At 37.6% G+C, this 25,429-nt stretch overlaps 1 protein-coding gene across 1 annotated transcript in view; it reads left to right on the top strand.

The window, feature by feature from the left end:
* LOC124169353 (BAI1-associated protein 3-like) overlaps positions 1-25,429 on the top strand; it is a 91,546-nt gene that overhangs the window by 16,905 nt on the left and 49,212 nt on the right. The window contains exons 2-4 of the mRNA XM_046547943.1: positions 9,812-10,025; positions 11,937-12,179; positions 22,394-22,438. Coding sequence (XP_046403899.1) covers positions 9,832-10,025; positions 11,937-12,179; positions 22,394-22,438 — 482 coding nt within the window. The 5' untranslated portion in view covers positions 9,812-9,831. The remainder of the gene's footprint in view (positions 1-9,811; positions 10,026-11,936; positions 12,180-22,393; positions 22,439-25,429) is intronic.

Here is a 25,429-nt window from a genome sequence, read left to right as displayed (position 1 = left end):
TACCGCTATAATATATTTAGTTGTGATCTATGTTCAGATGGTAAGCTTACGTATATTTTACACCAATAAAATCAAACTTTGAGGTAAATATGTTCATTTATATTCACATTATTAATCAATGCTACCTTCTATCAGCAATACGCATATTTGAAGTTGATTCATACCGTGCGTGCGCGAGTACTCAGATGAATACATTGGATGTCATATATTGATCTTCAGACTTTTTTTAAACTAGAAATGAGGTCTTCGATTTTTTTCTGGTCGAATAGAGAATATTTCATACGACAGCCATCTCATATAATGGAAACTGCGCAGTCCATTTTCAGTGTCACTACCTGTTCCGCGTCAACCGTAGGACTCAATTCTCATCTCCTTCATTTTCAATCAAGTCGTGTTGCCCTTGCCATTTCGCGAGGAAACTCGTGATGAGCTTTTTTCCAGCCATTTTCACTTAACATTTTTTTACTTGAAGTCCAGCGATGGTGTATCATTGTGCCAATTGAGTACCGAAATTTGCAAAATGAAATAGTATTGGTACTCCAAAATAATTTTCCAACCCACCAATGGAGCAAGAGATATCGATTATTTTTACAATTATCTTTAAAGAGACCATTCCACCAAAAGAAAGGTTCAGCAGGGAATTTAAGAATAGAAGTACTGAACCAATTTATTATAACTAGCATTTTGAGTATATTTCTTCACAAAAATAAGGCTTGGACAATGAAAGCAGTGGATAAATCAAGGGGTGAGGCATTTTAAATGTGGTGCAATAGTATAATGATGGAAATCAAATTGATCGACCGAATAAGCGATGAGAAAGTTCTAAGAAGAGTAGGAGAGAAGAGATTCTATATGAAATCGTTAATAAATAGCAAAAATGGAACAACTTAGTCGGTCGTCTAATAAGGCAAGATGGCTTGATGAAGACGGTCGTCGAGAGAAGGTGAATGGCAAGAATAGAAAAGGGAAAACTGCGAGTAAAATATATGTATCAGGTAGAGAAGGATGTGAAAGAGAATAAATACGTAATTGTGTAAAGATTGTCTAATAGGGGAACTAAGTGGAGAGTTGGGTCAAACCAATTTTTACGAGTGATGATGATGGGGAAAAGTGCATGCTGATTTTTTCCAACCTCCTATGGGATCATGATTAGAAGACAAAGTTTTTGCGTGATAATTATTTCATTGCTAAACATTAAGTACATATTTGGTTACTTTTCGAGATAGTCGCCTCGGCGATCATCTGAATACATGAATGAATTAATACAGTTTTTCTGAGGCTCATCCTGCGATTGAAAGCGCTTCCTTTCTAACCACATTCTAATTTCAGCGAAAAGATGGAAGTCACGCGGCGCTAGGTCGGGATTGCACGGTGGATGATAGAAAATTTCCCATTGCTGCTGCTTATAAAGCAGTTTAAATGAGCACTGCACCAGCGCTGAGAGCATGATTGTGTAATCAACCTGTTATTTATATGAACACCTCGCACCGATTTCGATTGGAATTCAAGAGATAAACGTGTTGTTCTCTGAGAAGAAGCGTAAACAAGAGTGTATGCGACAAATGCGCATGTGACCAAGATTGAAATAGAAGAATCGGAGATCAAGTGATTTTTTTGATTGGTTGACTACTAAGATAGCGTTTTTTTCATGCTTTCACTTCGATCGCAAATTTTATTTCGATTTTAATTTAAGGCGATGATATGTGGGTATGGAGAAGAATGGAGAAGGTAAATTGAACGAAGAGGAAGAGAAAGGACTAGGTGCTGGACACGGTGGGTGAGGAGATGAAGATTTTAGATGAGAGACGAAGGAGATAGGAGGTATTGATGGAGCGAGTAGTACTTAGCGGGGACTGGATGTTGGAAACAGTGTTAGAGAGCAGAATATTAGGTAAACGTTGGGGAGGAAGGGAGATAATAGGATTTTTGGATAGAATAAAAGACGGTAGGCCTTATTATGAACTGACGAGGGAAGTTCTACCGTACTTGGTAGAATACTTTAATGATAATAATTAAAACTTAAGCGTTAGTAAGAAGAAATATGATCAGGATTTAATGAATAATATATTTCATTTCCTGACGTATTTTATTCCCTATAATAATTTTAAAGTTGGTGGTTTTTCAATGTGAGCCATGGCTTTTGGTCCCTGCGTAGCTACCTTGAGAGCTGTTTTATGTGTTCATTCTGAGGTATTGCCTGCAGAAAATTTATTTTGACCGCTTGAATGAAGGAAAAAATACACTTCTCTGTGAAATAGCCAGCCTCATCAATATCACCTCACTTTTGGCAAAGCAAAATAGCATGGACAGTCTTCCAGGAGAGATTGTCAGTGACCTTCACCGCCAGGTGAAATTTTGAAATTTTATTCTAGTAGTATTCTAGGCGGCAAACCCGGGGATTCGAGGAAATAGCCCATGCCCTGGATTTCCTCTCTTTGTAAGTCCCATCTAGCTCCAACGTCTGTCTACACTGTTTTTTGTCTATCCTATTCTCCTGTTCATACTTCCCTATTGCTGGGTTTTCTTGTGTATCGCCAGTTCGTAAAGCCCTTCATAACACCTCCACGGATAGAGAAAAATCCAGACAAAGCCTTTCGCGCCCTCAGAAACGTAGACTTAAGACGCACGGTCAACAGCGAAACCGTTCGAGAGCAGTTGTTGGTGTGAGGTGGGGTCGCTAGATCTAGAAAACGATGTGCCACGTAGAATGTGGGAAATTACAGCAGTATAGAGTACTTTGTCCTCAAATTGTTTTATTTATTACCATTCGGCATAAAAATTTAAGCATTATTTTTAAAGGGTAAAATTATGGCCATTTTCTTACAAATATATTGAAAATTTGTGGGAACTGCGCGCGTGAATAATTATTGCACTTAATATTAATGCATGAATATTTTAGGCTCTATTTGTATCGCATATTTTTTGTAGAAAAGTAAAGTTTTCTCTTCATTATACTTGAAAATTTTTAAAATTATTTTTCCTCGGTAATCGAGGGGAGACGTGGAAACTGCACTGAAGCGATTTCCTAAAACGTACGTTAACAATAGAAAAATCTCTTAACCTCTCCGAATATAATGGGATACAAACCAAAAAACAGATATTTTGAAAACTTCCTTTAAGATGTAAATTTTCCAAAATCCGGACGCCCTGTTTTGCATGGGTGATATGGTGGTAACCAAACCTTTTAGATGCATCAAGATAGGCCAGTGCATCCCATGACATGGCCGATTAAATATTTTCGTCATCTTCCTATGGTTGTCGTAGGACCTCTCTTTTAACCTCTTTTCGTAGGACTTCCTTATTCCTACCTTGTGAGCCGGTCGATCCATTTGATTTTTTGTATTTCTAAGTAAGATTTAATGACACATTCAGCCACAATAAGCGTCACTGTGAATTTTTTTTATTTTTACTATTCTACTACATCCGTGGAATAATACAAATAGCATGTAATAGCCAACAGTACATGACCTGATACAAAAACAAGTTCTAGAGAAGTGATTGAGATAAACATAAACTGTCTCACAATTCTTTATGCAGCAAAGGCATATCAACTATGAACCCTGTAGTTTATCTTTGATGACCCAATGAGCTAACTCGGTTGCTGTAGATGAAAAAAATATTATTCTGGAAGCATCCGGTCAAAGAGAAGTTTAAAAACGGTGAACGAAAATGTTTCAACTTTTTTGGGGTCTTTTTTCACTAAATTTCTATCAACAGCCTTACAGTTGGGTCATCACTCGTATTCTTTTTATTGCCAAATCATTCCTGCCACCTGCACTCGGTGAGCTTAAATTGTGCTGAGACTATTTTTCAAGTTTCTCCAGATATCTCTCCTTGCACAATTGATTTAGACGAGAAATTGTGCGTGCTTCACCATCAGCACGACCTCACATCGTGGGGACGTGTTGATGGTGAAGAGAACTCTTGAGGAGATTGATCTCTAAAAAAAGACGAGTATGCCAGGATGAGTTCAGTTCAATAAAGATAAGTCCTTCAAGCACTACTCCTTCACGTGTACGGAGATAGCAACATGAGTGGATATACTCTCTATTATCCTCGTGAAAAAAAAGTTTTATCGCTGCTTAATCAGTCGAAGTATGCGTGAAAGGCAAATTGAATGATGAGACATTGTACTATGGATAATTCATTATCTATAGATAGAACATTCTTCCGATTATGTGTTATTTCAAGTAGTTTTAAGAAGCCCTTTTCCGAACTTATTCATTATGTGCAAAATATCAGATATAAAATTGATAATTATTCGGTGTTCAAGCGTTAACGTTTGAAATGCTATAAAAACGATTTTAGCTAAGTCGATGTGTTTTGATTTATTTTGGTTCTAATATGCAATAACCAATAGATACATAAAATTCCTGAGCATTGATTAGGCTTATATATACAAGGAATAATCATACCTGTGACAAAAATTTTGTAGACGTATTTTACATTTATTTTTCATCACTTATCACTTACTTAAAGTGCGGTAATAATTGACCCAACTTCAGACTTACCCATTAAACTCTCTCAGCTTTTCAGAACTCTCATGATTTTAGAAGTTCATTCCTCTACGCATTCGAATTTGTATCAATTGCAATTTTTAGTATGTGAATAAATAGCTGATAGTGTCTCTAATAAATTCAACAAAAAATATGAATAAGCTACTCAATACGTAATTGGACTTTAAGTTTAATGCAAAAAGTCTGTGAATCAACTTTGATTGAAGCTTTTGATTAATTTAATTGCAACCAAAAATAGTCCAAAGCTGGGATCGAAGATAATTTTTGTACGAGAGAATGAATAACACATCAATTTGAATGCAAACCTTTTTTTTGGTATACTTAATACAATTTCAAGTAGTTCAATACTGTCTTTTTTCGAGCTTTTTGAGTCTGATGTAAACATTCTGGATCAAAATAATTTAGTGCTAGTATAACTGCACCATTGTTATGTAGATTCATTGTTTTTTATCAGATACCAGCACTTATTCATTCGTTCGAAATGTGTTTCAAAATTATGGCAAATATTTTTTTTGACGTAAACAACATTTAAGAACAAAATACGATGAATAAACTGAGGAACGAGAGAATTAAATGGTAATAATACGTTGCTTTCTGTGCCCTAAGAACGTTATCGTTGTGATTTTGGCATTACAATTATCATTGATCTTTTTATGAAGTACACAGCCATGAAATTGTTGGGTAACTTCAGTATCATGTTGAAATAATAATCAATATCTGGCCTTCTTGCAAGAAAATGTTATCTCTTCACTATCAGAATGTCCTTCAAATTATCGAAATTTCTTGGTCTAATAAAAATTGACGACCTTAGGAGAAAATTGGATTTTTAAATTTAATTGAAAATTGTCAATAATTGCTTGCTATTGATAGTTCATAATTATTGTCTGAGTATCACCATTGTTATAGCAATAAATAATGAAAACTTATCCGTTTTTTTTCCTTTAACTTTGAATAGTAGTTTTTTTAGGTGATGTAGACATCAAGCAAATCATTCGAGTTGATACTACAGCACTTCTTTACTACGATCGTAAACTTCCTAAATGCTCTGAAACTTATTTTTTTCGTAGAAACGTATTAAGAGGAAAAGGTTCGGAGGGAAAGAACCCGGAAGAGTGGATTCAGTCACGTTTGCGTCCAGTACCGTGTCGAAGACAGGCTTTCGGTCGCGAGGTGCCACGAAGAAACTCGAGGGCGGCATACGAAAGCTCAGAAGTCTGGGACACGAGAGAAAACGACACCTCGGAAGGGATTCCGAAGTTTCGGTGCGAGCAAAAAATAATAGTGCGAAGGGTAAGGCGGGTCGTGACAGAGTTGAAATGGATGGGTTTTGGAGCAGGAAAGACGGGAAGATCGCACTCCCCCGATCTAGGTCAAGAATCGGAAAAAGCGCGCACGGCCCCGTAGTCCTTACCGCTCCATCAACTCCAACACCTCGTTCATGCGAATGTGATCTCCTCCACCTATGCTTCAAATATTCTTAGATATTCGATCTTTTGATTGGCAAATCTGTGATGCTTATGGGTAGCGACTATTACTTCGGTGTAAAAAGCACCCTTAGGTGTTCATGGCACTGACGCCTGGTAGTAGCTAGATGTAGATTAGGCAGCGTTTCAGCATGACCGAATCGATATACGATAAAACGGTTTAAATATTTGCTCTAAAGGCTCCAAAGTATCATGTTTACTTTAAAAAAAAAACGTTTTATCCATTAGAAATGACTGCATTTAGGCGCCTTCATGCGCCCTAGGAACGGCTATTCGTCGTCGCACGAACCTTGGACGTTTTAAATAATTTTTTCTCACCAATTCACGCATTTCGAGAACAGGAATTCTTATACTTTTATATATAAGTGGGCACCATAGTCTGTATGCCACGTCCTTACCGCTCCATCAGTCCTAACACCTGGTTAATGCGAATGTGTTCTCATCCACTTACGCTTCAACTATTCTTACATCCTGGGTATTTTGATTTTCAAATCTGTGATACTGCTGGGTGGCGACTTATTTCGGCGAAAGTGTGTTCACTAATTCCGCCTTAAATGACAACGTCGTCAACAATTTTACTGCTAATACAGGAGAAAAGGTCATTTACATCTACACTGAACGAAAGTGGGGAGATCACGCTTCCTTGTGGGACACCGGATTTCACTTTAACTCCTTCGGAGCTAATTCCTCCATAAACTACTTTTTCCTTACTATTGCTCAGGAAGAGCGCACCTCACTCACTCGCTGGGTAGTGGCTATTATTTCGGTGTAAGTAGCGCCTTTGGGTGTTCATCTACGTCTACCTACTACCAGGAGGCACCATAGTCAGTCGGCCACATCATTACACCATACTCCATCAATTCAAACACCTTGTTCATGCGAAAGTGTTCTTCTCCACCTATGCCTCAACCATTCTTGCATCCTGGGTATTTGGATTTGTAAATTTGCAACGCTGCTGGGAAGCGGCTATTATTTCGGTGTAAATAGCACTCTTGGGTATTTTTCTACATCTACCTTATACCAGGCAAGTTAATAAGCGCGTGGTGGGGGAAGTTCGGACACCAATCGTGCCTAACATGTATTATCTTGAATTTTCTCCAATTTTGGTTTTGTTTTAGAACAGAATCTAACGTTGTTAAGGTCTGATGAGAAGATTTCAAAGTCAAAGTGTTCTCTAATTTCTTAGATGATGTTTTCGTCGGCATATAAACGAATTCTATTGCTCATTCAGGAGTAGAGGTCATTTATAAATTTATAATGAACGAAAGTAGGCCGATTGCGCTTCCTTGCGGGACACCTGACGTATCTATAAATACATCGGAGCTAACTCCTCCAAAAACAAATTATTGCTCACGATTTCTCAGAAAGAGTGCATCACTCTCTCCCGAATGGTCGTATTTTGCCGTTTATGATATCATATTGATCATTTAAAACTTATGCTATCGTCGTTAATTTCCCGGGGCATGTAACCTTCGTCAGCATTTGCTTGAATCTCAAATATAGAAAACTTCCATCTGAGAATTTACCGAGATAAAATTTTCAAAATTGAGAAACCATCTTCCATCGAACTTTGTTTTCTCCGCATGTTCTAATGAATTCATTTCATCTTAAGTAAGTGATATCCTTCTTGTGAGTTCCTTTCGGGAAATGCTGCGTTGAAAACATTTTTCGCTCAACGCTTCCCCCCTTATGCTGGGAGCGTTTTCAAGAGAATGAGAGGGAAAACGTTCTCGTCCCGATCTTATATAGGATACGTTATCAGATTGTTGGCCCGATTTGAATCTCACACGGAAGGCGATAGCCGTTGGGCATTAGATTGGGCCAGGAACCCTTCCTATATCCGTCTGAGGTTATATCAATCCTCCCTATTGAAATTTTTTGGCCTTTTCGCTATTCCGAGGGCATCGCGTATAAGTAATATTTTCTTTTAAAGTAGATGCTTCCTTCATCCTTTTGTTCGGCATTGCTTGCTGAAGGATATTTTCTACCGAGAGACTAACAATAAACTAAATCCCAATGTAAAACATCATAATTTGATAACCGTGGAAATTTAGCAACGAGTTTTGCTCAATTATTTCCTCCGAGTTTTTTATGCTATCATCCGCTGTTTTCGGTCTTTTATTCTTTCACTTCGGCATGGTGCCATTGAATGAAAAATGATTCTTGAGGAATGCGGCCGAATTAAAATATAAAGGGTTACTATCCATATGTGACTTTTAGAGCGAATGACCAAAATTAAATTTTGGACAAGGAATATCATAATGCATTCCTATCGCGTAAAACAGGAAATCAGTTCTTTATGATGCTATTTCTAAGAATGGTAAGTGCCTTGTGCCTTATAGAACCCGGTGAATATTCAATCTATTTGGATTTTTTGTATGTTAACAACCGGAAATTGGATTGGTACGTTGTAGTGTGATACCATGAGTTGACAGAAGCAACGTTTTTCTCAACCCGAGCAATGGACCTAACCGAAAAGTTTCACCTTAGTCATAAAATGGAGAATCCAAATATGGCTACTGAATGATGGTGGAAAGAGATGCATGCATGCCCTTCTGTTTTACACTATTCGCAAACTTAAGTGATGGTTTATTGAGAGTATTAACTAGTTTTTATGAGGATAGTTTTAAACCTGAGTTTGGTTTTTACTACATTTTTCGCAGAATATTCCTTAACCCTCGCTCCGGCAGCTCGTTAATCAACCACAACAATTTTGAGATTGAAAATAAACTCTTTTTTTATTAATTATAGCTCAAACACTCAAAAAACATACAAAACCTGTTCTATTATTCATTTAATAATCCATTTACACCACTGATATATCATTTTCACCTAATCTTTGTGGCGAATAAAATGTTAATCTATTGATTGCCAGATAATTAGTCAAGGGTCACGTCATAAAATGCGAGGTGTAATACCTATTTTGACTCTAAAAAATTGATTTTGATCTCAATATCCTTGTGAGAGCTGTGCAATCTCAGAAGTAGTATTAATGTTAAGAATCATTCACGAAATACAGGGTTTGAATCATATGCAAATAAAAGTTGAATACGGTTTACTATAATACTCAAATTATTTCATTTCAAACATTTTGCTGACTCAAAAATGAAGCATATAAATCAATAAAATATGAAATTAGTGATTTTTATCTAAGAACCTAATCTTTCTTTGAGTTTGAGGTCATGAGGGTGAATTAATCGTGGATATATTTGCTGATTAATGAGCGAAAATTCACTCTAAGAGAATATTTTTGGGGTATGTGAGGAAGCTTCAATTTTAGGTGCTATAATGTGAGAAGAAAATAATCTCATTTCGTAATGGTAAACAATAATTAAGCTAGTGGATATTTAATGGACAGATGCTGGTGTCTACTGAACATATTACGTAACACGAATAGTGATTTTAAATGATAGATACTTTTAAGCCTTGAGTTATTACTGAAAGAATTTTTGGTTTATATTTTTTAATAAACTCACTGTTTACATTTCCGAAAATTTTATTGTCTTTAGGAAACATATGACAGGAGTAGAGTAGTATTTGAGAAAACAAGAAAGGGACAGTTATTTCAGGACAAGTCACGTGGGCAGATATATAAGTATGATTTTTGGGGAACATTACCAAATGAGTTTATTTTCATCTTCATCGGTACTTTTGGTTTTCCTGCCTGGCAATTTTCTCATTTGATTCCCTCTTTTGACGTCAATCTCTAAGCGACATTTTGTCACAAAGTTCTGCGATACCTTAGCGTGGCTCGGGATGGATCCTTCTATGAAGGAGAAGCAAATAATTTATTGTCCTGATGGGTCACAGGGTTCAGCGACCCGTATTGCATGCTGGGTATCCAGCCCGGGGGCAACAGTTCGGGGATGGGCATGTCTGCGGCGGGGAGCGTGGGCTCCATCCACCGGGACACACCCCCGGGGTCGCCGAGGACACCGTTGGAGCCAGCCGACAGCGAGGAGAGGAGGGATGGCAGGGGATCCGGCGGAGACTCACCCCACGAGAAGCTGAGGAAACATCACAGGTATGAGGGAAAACCTACTCATTATTAAATTAATCTATAGATTAATGTCGGTGAGGGTTTAGTAAGGGTTTAAAGGAAAGGTTAGTGAAGAGTCTGATCTGAAGTGTAGCACTTTGTGGGAAGGGGAGGTTGACAGATTTCTTCTCATGTACTCCATGGAAACCTACCTTAATCGGTAGAATATTTTAATAATTATAAATGATTAAGGTAATTTTGCATGAGGTATTTAAGAAATATTTTGGCAGTCTCCTCTCCTTTCATTGACTTTCAATTCATATTACGGCCTACTCCCTTTCGTTCCATCTAAAAATCCCATTTCCTTCCTTCCCCTCCCTCACTACCCAACATTCTTCCCTCTAACACTATTTTCAACATCCCCTTCCCGCTAAGTACTGCCTCCATCCATATCTTGTCTCCTCCGTATCTCATCTAGAAGCTACCTCTCCTCACCCAACACGTCCAGCACTTCGTCGTTCCTCCTCCTCTCCGTCCACTTCACTTTCTCTTTTCTGAACCTCACTCATATCTTGAAGGCATCCAATCTTTTCTTGTCCTCCCTCCAAAGACGAACGCGGATGCAGCCCGAAAGAATGCTGAACTCAAGTAATCACCGCGGAAACCTGCGTACGAATTGATGTATCCTCATCGTAAAGAGCTACACTCAAGATCACACTCTTCTCTAACCTTTTATTTAAACTCTTTCAAAAAGATCCTCTCATAAGATTCTTATTGTTCATGAATGCCTCCTTCACTAACGCAATTCTCTTCCTGATGTCCTTACTTCTTTATCCGTTTTCCTTTAATGAGCTGCCCAAATAGTGGAATTACTTGGCGAGCTCAATTTTTCCCCACCTACCTTACCTTTGAATAGTTGTTCTCGCACATGCGTCTGAGTTAGATGCATCTCGAGATTCGGTTTCGCAGAAAGAGTTATTCATCATCGTCAGGGCTGGTTCTGATGTCTCTTTGATTGTCCGTCCTTGACAGTTTGGAGCGATGAAGCCGTTTGCGTGAACTGATTATGGGATAGGATTGCAAAAGAAGTCATTGAAATCAAGAAGGCTAAGCGACAAGAGATAGAAGATTTCCCCGAAGTGAGATGAAATTTTTCATTTTCGGTTACTACGACGCGACGTCGGTTGCTGTTTCGAAGACAACAGCTTCGCTGGCACCACTATCAGCGTCTTCGGGCCGAAGATGAAGGCCTGAAGACGCTTTCAGTATGGCCAGTGTAGCTGTTGTCTTCTCTGGCCATACTGACAACAACGCCTCAACAACCGGTGCGGTAGTAACAGAAAATGAAGAATACCAGGCTAAGCAAAATCTCAACCGAGACGCAGGGTTCAACCTAAGCTGTCATTCATCCTTCAGTTTGTATGTAGACCCTGGGCAGAGATACTTAAGGACGTACACTCAAACTGATATCAAAATAAACCCGATAGAAGCCCTATAACGATACTCCATTGTAATATTCAGGGAGACAGTAATGTCATAATACACTCATTACCTCCCTTCATAACCTGGAAATGCTTCTATGCTCTGCATTTATTTAGATTCAAAAAGGTTGTAAAAATTTTGCGAAATATCTTTTCAATATGGTGACAATATGGCAGTAAATAAATTATCTGTAAAATATTTGTACTAAGTAGTGTAAAACTAACTTAAAATATTTGCACAGATATCAAGTGAAATTTTGAAAAATGTGTTTAAAATTCGTATAGCCGATGGAGATTATTTGTACAATTAGGGTAAAACTTGTATAAAATATTTGTATAAAGTAATCTACTAAACACGTATAATCTGCTAAATATTTTACTCTACTCTTACACTTGAAAGTTTTGCATTTATTTAATTAGTATTGAAATATATTTGTTTGTTGAATGGTGCCTTTTTCCACCCGTCTATCCGCAGTTTCCGTCTGAGCTTCAAGCGTCGTGAGCACGGTTCCGGGGAGCGGGAGCGCGGCGGGAGTGAGCGCGGGAGCCGCCGAGGCGTGGAGCACCGCTCCGACTCGACGTCCGGCTACCCGTCCTCGGCCCCGCCCTCCTCCACGCCGCCGTACACCTCGTCGTCCGCGGTGCCAGCCAAGTTCATCCGAGCCACCTCCGTCAAGGCGCACACCCTCAACCCACGCTGGAACGAGAAGTTCCGATTGTGAGTACACATCTCGTTTTATTGCTTTTAAAAAGCTAATTTTATTAATCTAATTTAAAGTAATGAAAAAGTGACCTTATTTTTTTACACTCTTCGATCATGGTGGGCCGGTTTTCAGTAATTTCGAAAATCTTTCAGTTCATTCTTTTTATGTTATTTTTTAGATTTATAATTTGTTCTAATTTTTATTTGATCTTTTTAGCATCGGAGGGATGGTATACAATGGAATTCTTTTATTACTTCGGCAGAAAAAAAAATATTTTTCAATGGTGGGAGACGCAATACTTTGTCTTCCAATGATTTGGTTAAAAATCACGTAATATTAAGTTTTTAACGCTATAAGTGTTAATCGAGTTAGTGGGTTTGTGATTCCCATTAATGAACTATGGTTTATAAAGCGTTTTTTGGTAATTTTTTCGAATTTTTGAAAGTGAAAGAGACATGCTGCTTCGTTGTAGTGAGGCCCCTCCTTGAATACGTTGCTACAAAGGAAAGCTGCGCGATAATAATTCAATTTAAATTTTGAATCTTCTTGAAATTTCTTTCAATTTTTCAGTGAAATTAATAAAAGTGGTGCAAATCTTAGGGAAAAAACTTGGTAACGAAATACTGGATTACTTAAAAACTGGCGTGACCGCTTCAAAGTGTATTTTAGCACGAATAGCAACCTTCGTCGGAAAAGCTCATAGCTCGAGCAGGAAACGATATCATCGGTAGCACTCATTATGATCTTACGTCAAATTAGTGATGAATATGCAGCGTTCTCTTTGACTTATCATTCAACGCTACCGATCCAGTAATACCTCGACCTGCTTTGATCATACTCGATTTGACGTGCCACCGTTAGCGTCATCATTACTGGGATGGAAATTTTTATCGATTCTGACGCTAGAGCCCTTTCTACCTCCCATTAAATGTCACACCCCAATCAGCTAGCAGATGTGGATGAAGTGCGTACAATTACAAATAGTTTGCCGGCTCTCCTCCTACACAGTGGTACCCCAACTCCGTGAATCGTAAACTTGACTAAATTGGAATTGGCTCTGAGGCCACACTTAGAGTGCACTACAAAATTGAGCGAAATATTGTGCGACGGAAGAATGATGAGTACCAAATGGATCGACCGAGTTAGTAATGAGGAAGTACTATTGAGAGTAGGAGAGAAGGGAAGCTTCGCGAAAACCTTAATAAGAGGGCGAAACAACCTAATCCGCCATATTTTGATACCTGATGAAGGCAATCGTCGAGGGACAACTAGATGGCAAGTATAGAAAATTAAATCTACGTACAAAATACATAGAACATGTAAAGAAGGATTTGATAGAGAATAAATCCGTGAGTGTGTGAAGTGACTGAATAACTGAGTGGAGTGTCTATGATAAAAATATAAATTACTAATGGTAATCGTGGGAGTTTACTCGGGATTTCCACCGGGTCAGGTTCTCCATCACGGCCGATGTTTCGATGGACGACTTGCTCATATCAACGTAGGCCACTCTTCTCTATCACGGCCGACGCTCTACGTCATTTTCAAGGTTTCTATTACCATTTGTAGTTTATATTTTTATCGTGGATATATTGCATTTTCACCAAGTCAAGCCTGAAACTATTTCATGATTGAGTGAAGAACTGCGTCAAACCAATCTTAGAATTGTTGGCCAATGATGACGGCAAAATTTACCGGTTCTAAAAGGCGATAACAGAATTTTTTAAGGAATTTGCATAATTTTCTCGCAAAGAAGAGGAGACGAAAATATTTCTATCTCGTCTCCATAATTTAATTTGTTTCTCTTTATCTGCCATCGCGAAGCGTAGTGGCATGCTGGGAGTACATCTTTGTCAATTATATTAGCAACATATCGATTCTGAGTTACTGCTACAGCAGTCAACTACGACGTGAAAACAAGTCTAAAATGCAATAACAGAGGGCTCACAGGGGTGAGAGGTATTACCAAGTCATTTATATTTAACTTTACTTGTTTATTCGATTTGCTGAAATGCTGGCGTGTGGCACGAAAAATTTTGTAATCTCTATTTTGCCACTTTTATGGAGTAAACTACACAGGATGGTAAATGTTTTAATGTAAATGGTAAATACACAGGTTTTATGAAGTAAACTACCCATGTCGATAAATGTATTAGCCCGCAAGAGATACGCTACGCGAGGAATTTAAACGTTTATTGCTGAAAATTAATCTCAATTGGTTAATATTAAATCATCATAAAGTTTTGTTAAAATCAAAAACAATTTGAAACAAATTAGTGCGCATTTTTTCATCATTTTCCCAGCGCGGTAGAGTGTAGGAGATCCCTCATGGCTTCGTTGGGCGGAAATGGGTTAAAACCAGGGTTGGCAAGTGAAACGAAACAAAAATGTTTTGTTTCGACCCGAAGGGAAACGAAAATATGAGTCTTAGCTTTATTTTCGTTCCCACATGAAACTAAAATCACCAAGGAGTTGAGTTTCGACCCGGGACGAAACTTTACACCCAGGAACGAAACTAAATTAATCGAAACTCCGTTACTCTTAGTTAAGTTTCGAACCCAGAAGTTGAGTGGATGGGGATAAGAGGTAATAGTTTCGACCCATTTTATGACAGAATATAGAGAGGTGAAAAATCGAGCTTAAAAATCGACTGGCCAGTTAGTGTTCGCCGTTCTCCTGTTTGTGGTAAAAATATGAGAGCCCCAATGCCCCACGCATCTAATGGCGGTAGGCCGAACCTCTACTTCATTCAATCATACTTCGTATACGGTGTGTGGGTCGAAACTTAACCGTTCGAAGATGAAGCATGTGATCCCTGCGGAAAGAAGCATAATCTTTGTTTCGTTTCGTCCCAGAGGTTTAGTTCAGTTTCGACCTGAAGTAGTTTTGACTCCGATTTCGTTTCGGCCTTGAGTTTAGCTCCTCGGGTTTAGATCCATTTGCTTTCGTTCCTACATTTCGCTCCCGGGAACGTAACTATTGAAATTTGACTGGTTTTTACTTTCTTTTCGTTTCACTTGCCATCCCTGGTTGAAACAAGGCGTTCCCCAATCTTTCACCTCGCCTCCTCTCTCCTTCCATTCCTACACTTCATTCACTCCCACCCCACATATCCACTCGTCTACCTCTTACTGCGTTCAAACCTGGTTCAAGCCTGCTCTCAGAACTCCCTAAATTGAAGCAGTTTCAAGGAGCCACCCTTCATTTTTCAGCCAACTCCAAACGGAAGACTAATGCTAACCTAGTTTTGGGTAGTTTTCTAGTTTTAAGTTGATGGGAAAAATATTTTGGGACACTAGATGGTGTCGTCAAATCGAAGTTGAGCGAGGTACGTAATAGTTCCACAAAGTCCGATTTGTCGCTACGTTCTTGCTGTTCCCGGCGTTGTTTTGAGATACATAAATTCCAAAAACTCCGTAGAGTAGATTGCCGAGGAATTACAAAACTGAAGTAGTTTAACCTAAGTTCTCTTTATTACTTCATGCAGTATACACCCAATAACTATGGTTGTAATAATATTTTTAGATTTTTTTGTAATTCTGCATGCTTAAAAGGAATCAAATTTTAATAATCATTAATTAAGAAACCGTCATCTGTTACACCCTGAAGAAGCTACGAGACCATTTATCCCAATAATGAGATCTCCACTGGCATATGAAGGCCCTCCTCCCCTTCACCAGCAGACAATGTAATTTTCAATACTAAGTTCTAAATAAGTTCAGCAGACATTTTTTTAAACTTATTTTTTACTCCTTGAGTCCAAGAATCATTATTTCTCTCACATTTACACAAAAACTCGCCTATAGCGATCACGCAAGTAACGAAATCCCGCCTATAACGAGATGAGTGCTACATATATCACTAATATTAATTTCCCCACGTATAACGAGTTTGGATGATACGGATTTCCCGCTATAACGAACTATCTTTTGGTGCATTCGAGGAATTATTTCCTAATGTTTGGAAGGAAATTTCTTAGCTTTTCTACAAAAACACACACTTTATTGCCGACTAGTTTCGGTTACACTGTACCATTTTCAAGACTAGTGATACACATCAGAATTTGCCGGTATATATACTCTGTGGTCGGGTGATTGGAGGGGAAGGGGAGTGGGGAGAGGTAAGTGACGGGAATGGTGAAGGAGGGAAGGGGTAGGGAAAAAACCAGAGGTGGTTACAAAGAAGAGCGTGGGTTGGCGTCACAAGGATTTTTTGGGGTGTAATAGTAATAATAATTATTTCCTCTTTTATAAATAAATTAAGGCCATCTTCACTACTTAACCGTTCCTTACCTTATCATCAGTTATTCTCAGGTGGCTATCTCCACATATTTCTACCGTTGATCTTAAAATCCTTCCCTTTACAGCCGTTTGATTGATACGGTGGGACGAAGTTAATTTTTATGGATATGTTGCTTCAATAAAGGCAATTTTTGGGATATAAGCCGACAATCTTGTAATGCATGCAGCAAAATCCCTTATTATGGCTGTAACGAAATCCCCTGTATAACAAAATAGAACTCTTTTTAGTTTTACTGTATTTATTTATCTTCAGTCATTATGGTTCTTGCCCTCGTGTCGTATCTTCAATTGTTGGCGGCTTCCCAACGCAGGCATCTTCACTGGCATTAAGTTCTTTTAAATCTAGGGTTTTCAACCCGCAGCCCCTCAGACGGCGGGCCGCATGCGGCCCGCCGGCTAATAACTCGCGACCCCTAGACGCCAAACAAAATATTGTGTCGCGCCGCGCCCGCGAACGACGCACTCATCAGAAATAAACATAACCAAAATCACATTGTTTTCTTGAAATTTTTAACCAATAGAGATTATTGCACTTTGAAATTATATAATTTTTTATTTTCTTGATGGGTTGATCAAGGGACGTGGAGCATTGTGACCCTCCGGACGATGTGAAATCGATTTTTGGCCCTTGCACTAGCCCTTTCTAACCCAGAGCTGTTTCTGGAAGAAATTAATCTTCAAGACATCTCATTTTAAAAATGTAAAAATTTTCTACTTAATCATGATTATTACGTCAGCCATGCATTTCGCCATTAAACTTTACAGAACAAAAGAGTACGTTGTTTAAACCTTTCCAGAATGGATCTGAAAATGAATGCATTTTTGAAGTTGCTTAGAATCAACATTGGGTTGTAATGGGTTAAAAAGGGTTGAAGACCCCTGATTTAGACCTTACCTAGGAATGGACCTCGGACTGCCGTCGTATTTTGTCCTCGACAGCTTATTCGACAAGTATACTCGCTTGTATCGCAGCTAAACTCTACATATAGAGGACGACTCACGATCTGCAACCCGGTGGACGCACTCGGTGGCTTAAAGCTTAACCGCGAGACAAGCATGATATTTATGATTCCACCCATGGTGCAAGGGTATGGTTAGAATCCGTGCTATCCCTAACTCACACCCTTAACGATCCCAGACCCTTAGCCTCTTTTTCCACTTTCCCTCATTTCCTGCCAGATCCTGTGCTACCCTTTCGCTTTCGCCTCAATTTCCTTCAACCCTTGACGCCCTTCAAAATCTCTCCCCTCCACCCTAACTCTGACACTCCCTACCTCACTGCCCTGCCGTAAACAACCCTAGAACGAGATTTGCTCGAAAGATGAATTCCCAGCGCTCAACTATGGAAACTCTCCTCTGGACCAAAAGCTTCTATCAAAGTCGAATTACCTTAAATATTTGAATTTATGAATATAAAACACCAGCATTTATGAAGTTTTGATTGCATCGAAGATTACCTTTGCGGGGTTGACCGCTAAATTTGCGAAAAGTACAGTTTTTTAAACAAATGGTTCTATGTATATTATATGTGCTATTAATTCAGATTCTCTGCTTATAAACAACTTGGATGAATTTCGCCAAAAATATTTAGCTTAGTCGGGAGTAAAATAATATTTTTCTATGGCGAGCTTGATCCTTGGTGTACATAAATTAGCATCCCGGCGCGTGACTTCATACAAAGTCACTTGTTTCATGCATTTCTTTAGGTACTATGTCATAAGTTGTGAATTATTTACCTTAAAAATCCCTTTTATACACAACTTGGTCTATAAATTGCATAGTAATAAATATTTTCTTCTTAAAGACACAATTTAATATAAATTCCCATACATATTTTCCACATCTTTTTGCATAAAAAACATTTTTCTGATTTGCTCTGATTTAATTTGAATTATTTTCATTTAAAATTCTGTTGAAAGTAGTTGTAATTTTCAGGGGCATAGTAAATGAAAATTCCTCTGAAAACTATTAAGGGGTGGCCTGGGTATTGGAGCATTGGATTTATTTCCTATAAAATCCGGACCAGGATACAATTTTGACCACATGGGAAATTCCGCAGCTTATTTCTTAGAAACTTCTCGTACGTCTCCTTCGCCGTATATCGGAAGACCGTACTTCTCTTCTCTCGAGAAATATGGGTTACGCCACATCAAAAGTTTGAGCAAATTTTCCCCCTTAAGCTCCAACCTTTTATTTATTTTTTACCATCTAATTAAGTGTTAACGGATAGATCTTTCTGCGCCGGATTACATATGCTCAACGCGTTTTCAAGGTGCGGCCTAACGAGTGAAAATTAGCACCTTTCTTTCGCTTTTTCATTAAAAAAACCTTCATCTACATCTACATTATACACTGCGAGCCACCTCTAGGGTATTTGACAGAGGGTGATCAATCACCAGCATGCAGCATACAATTGGACTCCCACATGCACATCACACAGTACAAAACACGTCACGCAGACAAAAAAATTATGCTACCGCATACTGTTAGAAATAATAATAAAATTCAGAAATATGCATTAAGTTATACATAAGTTAGGAGGCTACACTAAAAGCCATCTAATCTATTTGTGAGTTCTAACTCTGCAGTTATAATCTCTTATTGATCGCGGAAAAAAGACATTCTGAATCTGTCTGTTCTACAGTCTATATTTCTCATTTTATTTACTTGATCTGATCTTCCGTAGTATGTTGGCGTTCGTAAGATATGGATAACTTCGTTAGAAAAGACACTGTTTTGAATGTATCTAAAATGTTTAGTCTATTTTTCAATCTACGGTCTGAGAGAGATTCCCATCTGAGTTTGTCTAAGAGGTCAGTTACACTAACAAAACTATCGTAACGACCTTTCACGTACCTGGAAGCTCTACTTTGCACGCTTTCTAACTCTGTTATGAAGCCTTTTTCATGAGGATCCCAAACACTGGCAGTGTATTCTAAAAGGGGTCTAACTAGGGAGAAGTAAACAAATTTCCCGCAACATGCTTAACAAATCCTTGCTTTTTCAGGGCTCCGCCGCAAATATTTCTTATATTAGTTCTCCATGATGTGTTTGAACTTTTAAGTTATCGTAACATATAGATGTTTGATTTCATCTGACGCGTAAGTTTCAACACCATCAATAATCCTTGGGAATAGTTTTATGTCCTACACAAGAAATTTACTTCTGTCGTCTACTAAGTTGTTCTAGTCCCCAATTGTGACACAACGCATGTGCGCAGTTTAATTCTCATGAGTGGATTAAAGAATAGTCTCAATTCAACCCGAAGGTTGGTTTGGATAGGTGAGGGTAGGCCTCACCCCGAGTTAAGTCATTTGCGCGTAAATTAAAAAAATCAGGTTTGGGAGCAAATTCCTTTCCCTGGGACATCTCGCATTACTAGATTTTTTTAGAGATATCGGAGTGCTTCACCCGGAACTTGAACCCAGGATCCTAACATCTGCAGCCATGGGCTACCATGTTCCACTAAAGGACACATTGCAAGGAATTGAAAGTAACGGAGGAAGGCGTAATGCAGTGGAATGACGTCCTGATTTATTAAAAAAGAGATATGGAAATTTCCACCAAAGTAATGTACGACGCGCTTTGACCGTCAGGTCTTTTTCAAGCACAATGCAAAAGTGTTGAAATCAGGAGCTGTATTTATATTATATGTATCAGGAGCTGTCTACAAATATTGTTGAAATCAGGAGCTGAATCTGAACTGTATAAATGCAGTTCCTGATTTCAACTTTTTCACATTGTACTTGAACATGACCTAATATTCCAAACGCATCGTGTATTATTAAACAAATTTGTGGAAAATGTCCATCTTTTTTCATTAAATTGCGAGGAATTGTTTAGCCATGAATATTTGTGGCTTTCGAAAAGATGATCCGAACACGTATTTCGTCATTTTTTATAACCTTATCACCATTCAGCGTACTTTTCTCTGTATTCCATCTGCTTTCCAGCCCGTTTCGTCATCTTTCTCCCTCTAAAAGCTCCCGTTCTTTTCTTTTTTCTCCAGCTTTTCCCTACCCTCCTCTCATACCGTCCGTACCGTAATAGTGCACCCTTCGGCGGAAATTCAATTACTCCACTATCCGAGCATTCGAGAGACGGGCAGGAAGCGACGCAATTGGTTGGGAGGGGGCTTGCGACTGTGCAAAACAATGTTCCGACCCTTCCTCTCTGCTTCCCTCTCGTACCCTTTTGCTCCCACGACGGGGATGTTGGGGAAGCTGTAGAAATCCGAGTGTGAGGTAGCTGATGCCTGGTCTATACTGCGCACCGTCTGCGTACTGTATCCGCTAGCTGTGTAATGTTCACTTTTACTACAATGAAACGTGCGAAAGATCCTCAGAGAAAAAAATTATCCGCCTTGACCGTTAATAACGGTTACTTGATATTTGTGGACACTACCGGGAAGTACACTATCCACAGGGAAGAATGACGCCTCGGTAGCTTAACTGGCTAAAGCACTCGACCGGAAATCGGGGGATCCGGGTTCGAATCCCGGTCAAGGCGGATGATTTTTTTCTCTAAGGATCTTTCGCACGATTGTACAATGAAACCTCGGTTAGCGAACGCCTTTGATAACGAACATTTCGGATAACCACCAAAATTTTCGCTAAAAATTTGACTCGGATAGCGAACAAAAACGGTTAGTTTTCCTACGTTTCCTTATGTTTTAAATGCTAAGGTTCTTATTTATATTTAACTCAACTTGTACTATATTATAACTATTCTCATTTAAAAAAGCATACCTATATAGCCAGTAACTTTCATATAATAGCGTGTCAATAGGAGCTAGGAACCAATTATTCCTATTTCCTTTATTTCTTATGGGGAAATTGTTTCAGATAGCGAACATTTCGGTTAACGACCAGCTTTCTGGAACGGATTGTGGTCGTTATCCGAGGTTCTACTGTATCCGTTGCCATAGCTCAGTCACTAAGGAGGAGACCCCATATTTATTGACAAAAAATGCTTAAAATTAACTTCCCTACAACCTTCTGATGTATTTCATATTCCTCCCGAAAAACACTGTATATACGAACGACATTCAACAGCCCTAAGGATGAGCCCCGAGTCGCAGCTTGGAACGTTGGCTATTATTGATAATTAAACCCGATGGGAATCCCGAGAAGATTTTACCCACATTATTCGCCGGGAAAGTACTAAAATATTTCACACTTTATATCAGTTAGAACGGCCTGGCATATGAACAAATGGTTTCGATTATTATTTTCTTGGACACCATGATACATTTAAAAATATTACTGAAATTAGGCATATTCCGGATTTTAAGTTTTTATGCGATTACCCACGATTTATTTTTTCCCACTGACATTTTCCACTTTGGGGAAAAACTGGACGGTTTTAGGTCTTCAAAGTTGTCGATATCACCATCCTCTAAATTGCTCACTAATTATTTCAGGATGGTATTTGCTGAGTGAATAATTTAATAAAGAAGATAATTTTCGATATCATTTACCTACTCGTTAGTGATCGTGTTATCGAAAAGGCGGTATCATTAGGTGTAGCATTATTAAGTCAATAACGTCAAAACATACCGATCGGTAATTATTCATTCAATATTAAGGACTTTATATCATAACCAAAAATAAAATTTCGGAATCATTCACCGGCTAATGCTTCTAAAATAAATTATTTATTGGGTAAATTAGTAAATTAATGGTGCTTTATCAATTTGGTCTAATTTTTTAACAAGCTTACTTTTTATTGCACATTTTAATGTTATGATAATTTTAAATTTACTACTCTAAAATATTTAAATTGCAAATTAAATTGAATACTTAAATTTATCGCTCATCAATGACTATCTGATTAAACTCATATTCGAAGTTAATTTTTATGACACAGATGCTCCATCATTTTTTTGTTGCGAAACAAATTAACGTCCATCTTTCTTGTCTTTCCAGTGACATTGACGACGTAGCAAGTGATATTCTCCACTTGGATATCTGGTGAGTCCACATTTCATCGCCTCCTTTATTTAAAATATTGTGAATGTAATTATTTGGAGCTAAAATTATTTTTCGACGATTTAACGAGATATTGCTCTGTTATTTTTTTTTCAATTTTTTAGCAAGCTCTCCAAAATCCTCGTTTGTCCATTTAATAGATCCTAAGGCAAGTGTTCTCTCATTTCCATAGTTGATTAGCTCTGCCTTTATCGTATTAAGGAAGCTCTACTGCCTTATTTCGCTCGGCATAATTATTTTTTAACGTCTCCGCTATCTTTGCCGTGATCTGGCAAGGTCCTGTCTCAAGAAATGAACGGATTAACTGTTCGCACTCACGGAAATAGCGCCGCTTTTTCTTTTTTGTAATTTTCTTAGCACTTTCTTATAAGACTTGATTTTGTTTTTGCGACTTCCTCTGGCTTCATCAGACCCTGCCTACTAGTTCTTTCTCCTCAGGCCTTTTTACCTCCCATTTTTAAGCTTATAAATTGCATGAGTGATAATAAAATACATCAATACTGTGATATTTATCAATATGTTAAATAAAATATGTTGAGATTGGTAATAACCATTATAAAAATTAATAATAGTATTCACTATTTTCAGAATAGTGTAATTTTAATTTTGCTATTAACTTGAAAGCTCTTGACCTTGAGCCCCCCTAAGTGGAAGCCTAGCTAGCCTATGGGAAAATCAGGCCATGTGTATGCCTATTACTTTTATTCCGATAGAGCAGTCATCAATTTCATTGGCAAGTTTAGCCACAACTTCACCCCACAATTTCAAATATTATTTTAAATATACAGGTGTCAAAGTAGCCTCGAACTCCTCTTTGACACAATTTTGAATATTGCAATTGGCACATATGTTGAAAAACAATTAAAAACAAATATCAGACACTTTTTATACTATTACAGGCACATAATAAGTCACATTGTTCTTAAATTGAGATCAAAATTATCTTGAGCACAAATTTCACCAAAATTACTATAAAAAAATATTATTATTCTGTCTTTTCCCTCCTCTCATTCAAAGATAACATTCCTGGGGCCTTTAAGCAAATTGATGGTCTTATGTCTAGCAACATTGTAGAGGTGATAGTTCTCGTATATCAATCTTGGGGTGTAATAAACATTCCAGTCCACCCTCTTCGTGCTAAACTCTAAATTATGCCACCGTATTATTTTAATTTGGTCAAATTTGCCTCGAAAGCTGTCGAAATTACTCTTAATGCCTTATTAACTCTTTTTAACGTAATATATTTTACTCTTCATCACTGTAATTAATAATGATATCTTCTAATTTCTCATGGGTTGATCGGTATTTTTGAACTAATGATCAATTATCATTGCTTTAATCCAACGTTGCGGTCGGTATTAATTTGAGCATGAGGGCTCCAAAATTTTCTCTGCCCCCCAATTGCTGGAAAAATTCTCTTTCATTACATGGTACTAAAAATGTCTGAAGCAATGACAAATGTTCTATAGTAGCATAGTGCTCAATTGGCTCCAATAAATGATAATTGTTAATTTAAAAATAGTACCATCTCTTAGAAGTAAGGATATAACATTCAATAATAATCAATATGTCAACAGCCGCTGATAACTCGCAATCTGGTGAATGTAATTTACTTCCTGATAGTGGTAACTTTTTGCGCAACTTCTTAATTTTAAAATTCCCTTTTTGATATTTTTATTTTACTTAAAATAAGTTTATTCCTTAATTACTGAGTTTTATTAAATAGAATTATCATGCAATTAAAATTCCACATATATGGAATTCACCTTTTGTTGATTCAAGATTCGTAGCATGCTCCAGATGTAGGATCAGATGAATTTTCTCCTTAATTCTCCTTACTGATGTATGAATTATCATCGGTAACTATAATACTTACCTATATTACTTGTCTCGGTGATCGAAATATAGGCAAATGTTGAAAAATTGGGAGATCAAATATTTTTCAGTTGCAGCTTTCACAGCATTGGCGATTAATATTTGTTCAATTAGAACTGTTATACATCGCTCGATATCAAAAATCAATATCTTATCTGATTATAGAAGGAAAAGTTGCTGAAAGTTCCTACAAATATTTTAATTTCACTTCGCGACAAGTTTCAAACAATTTTATATTATCTAAGGGTAACATAACGTACCAATATTGCGAATGTTATAATTTCACCAGATTAAGCCGGAAACAACTATCTTCTCCGATATGAATATCACAATATATCATCCAATAAATATCCGATAGCATGATATATCATCCGAGATATCGATATATTTTATTGCATGATTAATTTGGTCCGAGAGGACGATTTCTATCGTCCCATATTAGTTATCGTTTATGATATCAATTATCGATTTTGAAAAATTACCGTATTCTGTTTTGAATTTTCACTTTCACAAAGGCCTATCTAAATTCAGGGATTGCAATAAGCTTTTTAATGCCATTGTATATCATCCATTACGCGAATGATTGGAAATACTGACATCCATTTATTTTTTCAGTTTCCACATTCCATTAAAATATATTCCATGAAAAAAAATTGTTTATCTTCGTTGTACAACAAAGTTGAAATTGTAACAGGCTCTTTTTTTAACTCGCATTTAAAGCAATTATCATTATCCCATATAAAATCATTTCGGTCTATAGACGTTATGGCCGCACTAAGCCAAAATAGCTTATCTTAACAGATGCCTGTGTAACTTTATCAACAGTGGCATTTTATCTTCAAAACATCTGATATTGTTACTGTATTCGGATATTAATGGGATTATATTTTGTGCTACTTATATCGGAAAAGATTGAGAGTTGTTTCCGGCTCAATCTGTTGGAATTAGAACATTCGTGAAGTTAGTAGATTATAAGTTATCCTCAGGTAATATCAACATACAAGACTATATCTTATTTTTTTTAAAAATTAGGATTTAAATTGTTATTTAAAAATATTTTAAAAGGAATTAATGTAGCAATCATTCCTTTATATTGTA

This window comes from Ischnura elegans, chromosome 12, assembly GCF_921293095.1.
Source record: "Ischnura elegans chromosome 12, ioIscEleg1.1, whole genome shotgun sequence".
Lineage (NCBI taxonomy): Eukaryota > Metazoa > Arthropoda > Insecta > Odonata > Coenagrionidae > Ischnura > Ischnura elegans.
This window is presented reverse-complemented; position numbering and strand designations above follow the sequence as displayed.